General features: G+C 30.5%; 1 protein-coding gene across 1 annotated transcript in view; it reads left to right on the plus strand.

Annotated features, from left to right (window-relative positions):
* The window catches only part of LOC131018258 (miltiradiene synthase KSL2, chloroplastic-like), a 14277-nt gene extending 5026 nt beyond the window's left edge, over positions 1-9251 (plus strand). Inside the window, exons 2-6 of the mRNA XM_057946982.1 lie at positions 3-36; positions 4080-4295; positions 4718-4862; positions 8019-8264; positions 8906-9251. Coding sequence (XP_057802965.1) covers positions 3-36; positions 4080-4295; positions 4718-4862; positions 8019-8264; positions 8906-9196 — 932 coding nt within the window. The 3' untranslated portion in view covers positions 9197-9251. The remainder of the gene's footprint in view (positions 1-2; positions 37-4079; positions 4296-4717; positions 4863-8018; positions 8265-8905) is intronic.
* Positions 9252-10125: the final 874 nt, after the last annotated feature.

Genomic DNA, 10125 nt, shown 5'->3' on the forward strand with positions numbered 1-10125 from the left:
AGTCCAGAGTGAGAAAGAACTTCAGCAATTGCAAAGGTAAGACAAGATAGTGTGAAGATCTATGGTTGATTTATCATTTTGCTAAATGAATCTGTGGTACCGTATAAAGTTTGAATATTATAGGTGGCGAAAATTTCATTTTTCTGAGTTTATTTTTCACAATGAATTCACGATGTTTCATCTGAACATATTTTCTACAACAAATTAATCTGATTTGTATATAACTAAACCTTATACACACAAACACACACACACGGGGGCACGCTCCAATGAGACTCCCTAATTTTAGTGAAATCTACGGCACGATTCGGTGCATTTATTTTATCAATCCTATGGCTGATATTGTATCTGGAGGGTGATTTTTTTTTCATAGGGTTCGAATCCTGGAGGGAGCATAATATTTTAAATTTTGTTATTCATCAGTATATAGTGCATTGTTCATCAGTATATATGTCTTATTCATTACCAATCTTTTAAATTTTATTTTTCATCAGTATATACATTTTGTTCGTTAGATATACGTCATGTTCATTAGTATTATATATCTTATTCATTGTCCTCATGTTACACGAAAAATAGGGGGTCTTATTTAGGAGTGAATCGGTATGGTATGTTGAATTTTTTTCGTCATACCGTATACCGTACCGTAAACTGTGGTATGAGAATTTTCATACAGTTGTCGTACCGAACCCTTCGGTATACCGTATACCGAAGATCGGCATATATACCTAAATTGCGGTATGAATTTTTCTCATGTCGATATCGTATCGATAGTGCGGTATGCCATACTTTAAGGTATACCGAAATTATTTGTATATCATTTCATGCTTAAATTTACCAAAATATTACTATATACCGTGTATTTGTCCATACCGAAATTTTATAAACAAATATAAATAACCTTTTAAAAAGTCTAGAATTATATATGTGTGTGTATATATATGTAACTTATTTCAATCAGTACGGCATACCGATTATTTTGATATATACAGGTATTGTGGTATATACCGAAACAATAATATATACCGATTTTTCAGTGTATACCATGGTTAGGGCTGTCTAATTGGTTATCGGGTTTTGGATAATCCGTTAACCGAACCGAAATTTCCGGATTTGGGTATCCAATAACCGAATTTTTTGGTTATCGGTTCGATTTCGGGTATCATTTTGAAAAAAAATTCGGGTGTCGGTTAACCTGATAACCGCAACGGGTTAACCGAAATAATTAACCAAAAATTATTTAATAAATTATTTAATATATATATATATATATATATATATTATATACATTTTAATTATTAATTTATTATTTTTAAAAAAAAAATCGATTCTTAGCTAAAATAAAATTATGATATATTTAAAGTATAAGAATGAGCTTTAGTTTAGTGGATACGTTGCTTTATGTATTTTTTGGAGATCAGGGTTCAAATTCTCTATCTAGCAAATTATTTGAATTTGAATTTTTTAAATGGGCATTTCGGATACCCAAATAACCGAAGCGGTTATTGGGTAACCGAACTCCTAAAACAGTTCAGGAACGGTTAGTGAAATATGACAATTTCAATTTCGAGTAACCAAAAATTTAGGTACGGGTAATCGAATTTGAACCGATCGACAGCTTTAACTGTGGTATCGGTATATATCGGTATACCGCGAGATGAGGAAAATTGATACCATTGTCGTACCAAAGAATTTCGGTACGGTACAATACCGTAACGTAATTTACGGTATACTAAAAATTCGGTATTTTTGACAATTTTTCGATGCGATAAGTGCGGTATACCGATGTTTCGGCATTTTAGTCCACTCCTAGTCTCATTATAGCGCGCCCCTATATATATATATATATATATATAGGGGAGGGCTATTCAGAAAACTCATCTTAGACTATAAACTATAAACTAATTAAAATGTATGAGTTATATGTACAACACCCATGAATCCGCTGTGTAAATGTATGAATTATGAAAATTAAATTTTTTGCTACCTATGAGATTCGAACTCAGGACCATGAATTATTCCAAGAAGGTGATGAATTAACCGTAGATCTTGATGATCCAAGAGTTGAAAATGGTTCCTATTTTATAGTCTAATTTTGATTTTTATTTTAGCCTTCCCCTATATATATATATATATATATATATATATATATATATATATATATATATATATATAGGGGCGCGCTCCAGTGAGACCCCCTATTTTTCGTGTAACATGAGTACAATGAATAAGACATATAATACTAATGAACAAAACGTATATCTAATGAACAAGATGTATATACAGATGAAAAATAAAATTTAAAGAATTCGTAATGAATAAGACATATATACTGATGAACAGGGTTGTATATACTGATGAACAATGCAGTATATACTGATGAATAACAAAATTTAAAATATTCTACTCCCTCCAGGATTCGAACCCTTCGAAAAAAAATCACCCTCCAGATACAATATCAGCCATAGGATTGATAAAATAAACGCACCAGATCGTGCCCTAGATCTCACTAAAATTAGGGGGTTTCATTGGAGCGGCCCCCTATATATATATATATATATATATATATATATATATATATATATATATATATATAACGAACAGATCTACAAATTTAACGAACAGATCAATGTACCGCATGAACAGCAATTTGAACAGACGTATTTAGTAAAAAAAAAAAAGAAAATCTCGCCACCAACAGGATTCGAACCCTGGGCAAATTGTTGTTCATGCGGTACATTGATCTGTTCGTTAAATTTGTAGATCTGTTCGTTTTTGTTTCCGATTTCTCTATTATCTAAATATTTAGCATTCTCCGTTTAACCTTTCTCTCTCTCTCTCTCTCTCTATATATATATATATAGAGAGAGAGAGAGAAGGGTTCAACAGAGAAGCTAAATATTGTGGAGAATAGAGAATTCGTAAAATAAAAACGAACAGATCTATAATTTTAATGAACAGATGAATGTACCGCATGAACAGCAATTTGCCCCGGGTTCGAATCCTGCTGGTGGCGAGTTTTTCTATATTTTTACTAAATACGTCTGTTCATTAGTTATGTTGATCTGTTCGTAAAATATATAGATTTGTTCATGATGAATAAAAAGATAATTCTCTGTTGAACTCAACCCTATATATATATATATATATATATATATATATATATATATATAATAGCTTGAACATAAAATTTATGTGCTTAATTTCCACGTCTTCAAAAAATAGTCCTAAAAGGGGACAATACATGGTTTAATAAAAATGATATAATGTGTTGTGGGTTGAGAAATAATCTCACCTTAGGGGTAGTGTTAGAATGATCAATTATGGAGACGTCTGGTTTAAGTGATAAGGCATGACTGGTAATTATTTACTTAATCAAGTGTTTGGTTTGTATGATTGGGCTCGTGATTGATAATCCGGCCTGCATCTACTAATCCAATTGAATGGTTTTTTATCACCCAAAATTGGGTGAATTATTTAATCACCCCTCAAATCTTATCAATCTTGTGTATCTCAGTCACCAAACCAAATGCCTTGCTAATTTTATTGTGAGTGGAGAAAGAGGCTCATCATATCATATGATATAAAAGGTAGATAAGTTAATATATTGAGGGTGTATTTGCTTTGAGGTATAAGGATGGGATAAAGCTCCATTTACCATTTTATATCTCGTTTTGCTTTGATGTAATAAGAAATTCAGGCAGATGGTATAAACTTTCGGGGCATCATATTTTCCCTTGGAAAATATGACAATTTTATATTAAGGAATGATGATATAATTTTATACCATCTTATAAGAAGTGGATAAACATTCATTCAAGCCAAATAAGATATAAAAAAATGTGATTCCTACTTTTTTAAAGCGATGTCATTCCTATTTTAAGTGATAAATTTATATCTCATTATATTATCACTTTATTTAGAGGGATAAAAACCGAACACACTGAAAGTAATATATTATGGGTTAGTGTGTCTATAAATGAAAAAAAAAGACTATTTTTTGTGGATATACAAAAATGATAAAAATAGATTATCTTTATAGGGCGAAGGGATTATTAATTAAACCAAATTACATGAAGGTGGTATGCAGATTGTAGGTTGGATACCTTGAAGTTTGGAAGAGATGTTGTGCTCACTTCTAATTTTCTAGCTTCCTTAGTTATCGGTGATCGTGCGTCTCATCATGCTCGTCTAGCCTTTGCTAAAACATCTGTGCTTGTCACACTCATTGATGATTTGTTCGATCATGGTGGTTCCAAACAAGAGTGCTACAAGATTCTTGAATTAGTAAAAGAGTAAGCTTGATTTCTTATGTATATAAACCCCTTTTTTTATGATTTTCTTCAATTTCCTACTTAGATGTGTTTGGCTGAGCTCATAAGTTCTTTAAACCAACTTACAAATTGTTTTGAAGCTTATAAGTTCATTCAAAGTGTTTGACAAACTAAGCTTCCAAAAAATAAGTCTATTTACTATTTTTTATTATTATTATTATTATTTTCATCATATATATATCATTCTAATTTTATCTCTTTTCGATTTTTTCTCTCTAACTAAAATTCTTTGTTTAGCTTACAAGCTCAATTATTCAAGCACTTTGATAACTTATAAACTCTTACGAAATTACATTTTATAAGCTCTTGCATATAAGTTCTTTAAAATAAGCTTAGCCAAACACCCTATTTTTATTCGTGTATATAATTAACCAACAAAATAGATGGAAAGAGAAGGCGGCTACTGCAGAATACGATTCCGAAGCAGTTGAAATCCTTTTTACAGCACTGTACAATACAGTGAATGATTTGGCGGAGATGGCTCGTGTCGAACAAGGACGCAGTGTCAAACAATTTATAATTGGATTGGTACGTACCTACTTCAACCCCCCCCCCCCCCCCCACCCCACCCCCAAGAAAAAAAAGAAAAAATATGCATTTTAATTTTTTTTTTCTGATTTTAAAGATTTTAGTTGTTCGCGTCATTAATAATAAAATACATGGGTTAGTTTATAGTCGAACTTTCAACAAATTTTTTAATTTGTATATTCTAAATTTTAAAAAATTAGTTAATTATGATTTCAAATTTTTCGACACTGGAAGTGGATTTTCCGGCCAAATGAGGGCAACCACCGATCTATTTCTTATTGTTAGGTCATTGTTTTCCCCCAATAGATTGTCCAAACACAAAATTTAAGTACAATCGGGTGTATCGTACAATAGAGTTAACCCGCACCTAGAATAATGTTATTTATACTGTTCGAGTCAGGATACAGGTTCGAATCAAGGTGCGGATCAAGGTCTAATTGAGGGTGTAACCTGGTTGTACTCAAGACCACCTCTTATCCAAAACGATAAGCCATTTGGCGTCAAAAAATTTTAAACGGGTGATAATTAAACAATTTCTTAATATTTAAGGAACACAAAATGTAAAAAATCGAAGTTGAAGTTATAAATGGAAATTCGCTCAAAGTTCAAACTATAAACTATAATCAGCCCTATTATAAAAAAATACAATATGTCCTCAAAAAATAGTTATGGAAATGGACGATATAAGTTTTAATAAAAATTGATGAATGCATTATGAGTGGAGAAATGATTTCACCTAAAATATAGTGTTACAAATGATAATTAATTGCAGGGGCGGAGCCAGGGGGTGCCCGGGGGGGGGGGGGGCTCCCCCCCCAAATTTTGAAAAAAAAAAAAAAAAATTTATATAATATACATATAGTTTTTATATATATAATATACATTATAGTTTTTATCTAATATACATATAGTTTTTTTATATAATATACATATAGTTTTTATATAATATACATATAGTTTTTTATATAATATACATATAGTTTTTTTATATAATATACATATAGTTTTTATAGTTATCTTCTTTTAGAATTAATAAAATAATTATAAATATAAGTATATATAACTAATTATATTTGTATTTTAGTAAAAAATGTCTAAAATGTATTGAATCTCCCCAAAAAAAATTATTCTTAGGTTATTTGTAATGTATTGAAACTTTTTAGTTATGTTATTTTGGAATGTATTAGAACTATATTATCTATGAAAATGTCGTTATTATTATTATTATTATTATTATTATTATTATTATTATTATTATTATTATTATTATTATTATTATTATATTTGTATTTTAGTAAAAAATATCTAAAATGTATTGAATGTCCCCAAAAAAAATTTATTCTTAGGTTATTTGTAATGTATTGAAACTTTTTTAGTTATGTTATTTGGAATGTATTAGAACTATATTATCTATGAAAATGTCGTTATTATTATTATTATTATTATTATTATTATTATTATTATTATTATTATTATTATTATTATTATTATTATATTTGTATTTTAGTAAAAAATGTCTAAAATGTATTGAATGTCCCCAAAAAAAATTTATTCTTAGGTTATTTGTAATGTATTGAAACTTTTTTAGTTATGTTATTTGGAATGTATTAGAACTATATTATCTATGAAAATGTCGTTATTATTATTATTATATTTGTATTTTAGTAAAAAATGTCTAAAATGTATTGAATGTCCCCAAAAAAAATTTATTCTTAGGTTATTTGTAATGTATTGAAACTTTTTTAGTTATGTTATTTGGAATGTATTAGAACTATATTATCTATGAAAATGTCGTTATTATTATTATTATATTTGTATTTTAGTAAAAAATGTCTAAAATGTATTGAATGTCCCCAAAAAAAAATTATTCTTAGGTTATTTGTAATGTATTGAAACTTTTTTAGTTATGTTATTTGGAATGTATTAGAACTATATTATCTATGAAAATGTCGTTATTATTATTATTATATTTGTATTTTAGTAAAATATGTCTAAAATGTATTGAATGTCCCCAAAAAAAAATTCCGGGGGCTACCGCCCCCGGACCCCCGTAACAATTCACCCCCCCCCCCCAAAATAAATCCTGGCTCCGCCACTGATTAATTATATTGTGATTCGGGAGTGGAGAAAATGGTCCACTATGTGCTAGAAAATAGGTAAATAAGTTGATATATTGAGGATAATATGTTTTGGAATAGTGTCTATAAATAGAAATAGACTATTTTTTGTGAACGAACGTACCAAAATGATAAAAATGGACTAGTTTTCGAGAACCGAAAAAAATATTACTCCTTCTTTTTTCTTCTGAAATTTAATATCCATCTTTAGGTAAGAGATTTACATTTTCAATTTTATTTTCTTCTAAAAAATCAGCATTGCAACATTGTATAACATCTCATATTATATTGGGTTAATGGCCTGTAAAACTACGAACGAATTCTGGTTTTAACCTCTAACAAAAGATTATGCCTGTAAAACCACGAACTTTGATATTTTTCTGATTTTGACTACGGGACAAATTTCCGGCGGCTTATGTGACATTTTAATCTATTTCCTTTAGTCATTTCCCCCAAAATCTCTCCAAAGTCGGAGGAAGCATTCAAGTAAGAAATCCTCAATTATTTGGTGGAATCCTTGGGCAATTGCTTAGGTCATTAGTAAAAATCATTTCGGTCATTTCCTCTAATTACTTTCTTATCTTTCATCTTATTATTATAATAGCTCTATTTATTTCTAAATTATTTTGGCATTCAGTGGAACCAAGTGGTTTGGAGAAAATATAAATAACTTCTAAGTAACATCTCTATAGAATTCTTTTAATAAGATGCAAAATTCTTATTTGTGGACCTTGTTCATAATTCCTGCTTGTCTTTAAATTAAATGACGTCGTTTTGTATTTTTAAAAGAACGACGTCATTTTTGTGTCATCGTCGATTAAGCCACGTTGGATTTCAGGCTGCCAACTCAGCCTATTTTTGGCCGAAAATTTATCATGTAGTCAAAATCAGAAAGATTTCAAAGTTCGTGGTTTTACAGGCAAAATCTTTTGTTAAAGGTTAAAACCAGAATTCGCTCAAAATTCGTGGTTTTACAGGTCATTAACCCTATTATATTGGCGGATGGTATATAATTTGTGTTAATTTGAATAAAGTGCAGTGGGTTGAAATACTATCAGTTTTCAAGATAGAATTAGATACATGGAGCGATGGCACGCAACTCAGCTTGGATGAGTACATGTCTTCCTCGTGGGTGTCGAATAGTTCCAGAATTTTAGTTCTTGTTTCGATGCAATTCATCGGTGCAAAATTGTCCGATCAAATGCTTCTGAGTGAAGAGTGCAATGATTTGTGTAGACATGTTTCGATGGTTGGCCGACTTCTCAACGACGTTTGCAGTTTCGAGGTAACATTTCTCTGAGATCTTAAAAATAGTCCGACCTCTCTGAAATAGGGATCATAGCATATACTCCCTCCGTCTCACTCTAATATACTCGTTTTTTTTTTAAATACGGAGATTAAGAAAGTTACTTTTTATGAGGAAAGTGGTGTGACCCATACCAATTAAGTTTTTTAATCTCCGTGTCAAAATTTTTTAACCTATTCTAATGGAAAGGAGGGAGTAGTTATTACCTATGACGCAAAGTTGTAAATATGACACTAGACAAAATTGGGCTCTGACAACTCACTAAGGCTTGGAAATTTGATCTCTACCATATTTACAACTTTTTTTTTTGACAGGTTGGGGCCTTTTATTCTCGTGTTTTTGAGAGGTTAAATCATTTTTGCAACTAGTGCTATAAATGATACATTCTCTATCCACGAAAAATTTATCACAATTTTCTTTTTCATCCATATACAAAAATTTGCTACTTTCATTTATATTAGTAGGATCTACACAACTCCACTCCTGTTTAAAGTGAGATCCTTACTCTACTGACAAACTCATTCACATTTTATTAAAACTCGTGCCGTCCACAGCATGACAATTTTTTATGGACGGAGGGAGTACCAATACCAAAACTTAAAGTAACGTATATTTGACAGAAGGAGCGCAACGAGAATACAGGAAGCAGCATGAGCATTCTGCTAGCCGTTGGGAGAGATGGAAGAGGTGTTAGTGAAGAGGAAGCTATTGCAGAGTTAAAAGAAATAGTTGAATATCACAGGAGAAAAATGATGCAGATTGTCTATAATGAAGGAACCATTTTCCCAAGAAAATGCAAAGATATATTTATGGAGGCATGTAAGGCTTGTTGTTATGTGTACTCGAGCAGTGACGAATTTACTTCTCCTCAACAATTGAAGGATGATTTGGAATCCTTCCTTGGCTTATGATTGTGAAACCCCCAACACTTCTTAAGTTTAAATAAGAAATTTTTCACTTCCACTACATTTATTTGTCTTTCTTTATCACTTCACACAACTCCATGTTAATATTGATTGGATGCTTTGTTATTTGTAGTTCCTAAATTTCAAGTAGATTTGTTTCACGGTCAATATCACTTTAAAATCTAATTTTTTTTCACCATATTAATTATATCATGATTTATCTAATTTTAAAAAAAAAACAACGGCCGAATTAAAAAAAGAAAGAATTTTTCTTTTAAATATATACACGCACAAGCATGTGCCTGCCTTTTTCTGCCTTCGAGCCAACCTCGTTTTTCCAAGCCTGGGGGCTCAGCAACATGGTGGGGCTCAAGCCGTGCTTTGGATGCTCTAAACTTTTATATTTGACCTTAAAGCTATGTTTATCAACAATTTGTACCAATCCAACTTTCTAATAAAAAAAATCATTTCTCTGACTTTCACATACACAATCTACAATTCAATTCACTTATACAATCTTTATGTTTTATCAATTACCCACTTAAAAATTTTAACACAAAAACTTGACTATAATCGAGTTACCGTACAACCGGTTGACCTGCACCCAAAATATTGTTATTTATACGGTTCAGATCAAGATACGGATTCAGGTTAGAGTGCGGGTCAGGGTCTAAGTAAGGGTGCAACCCGGTTGTACGATACACCCGGTTGTATCCAAGACCACCTCAAACTTTAATACTATATATTTAAGTTGTATTTAAAAAATTACATAATCACTAAACAATTTTAACAATCGGTAGAAGCCTTCATTTAAATATTTTTTTTCCCTAATTTGATTGTCTTTCCCTATGACCGATTACTAATGGTCATGAACAAATATAGTCTAAGATATTTATGTATATTTTTTTTTTTGACTTGGGGTCTGTATTTTTTGT

This window comes from Salvia miltiorrhiza, chromosome 3, assembly GCF_028751815.1.
Source record: "Salvia miltiorrhiza cultivar Shanhuang (shh) chromosome 3, IMPLAD_Smil_shh, whole genome shotgun sequence".
NCBI classification, from domain to species: Eukaryota; Viridiplantae; Streptophyta; class Magnoliopsida; order Lamiales; family Lamiaceae; genus Salvia; species Salvia miltiorrhiza.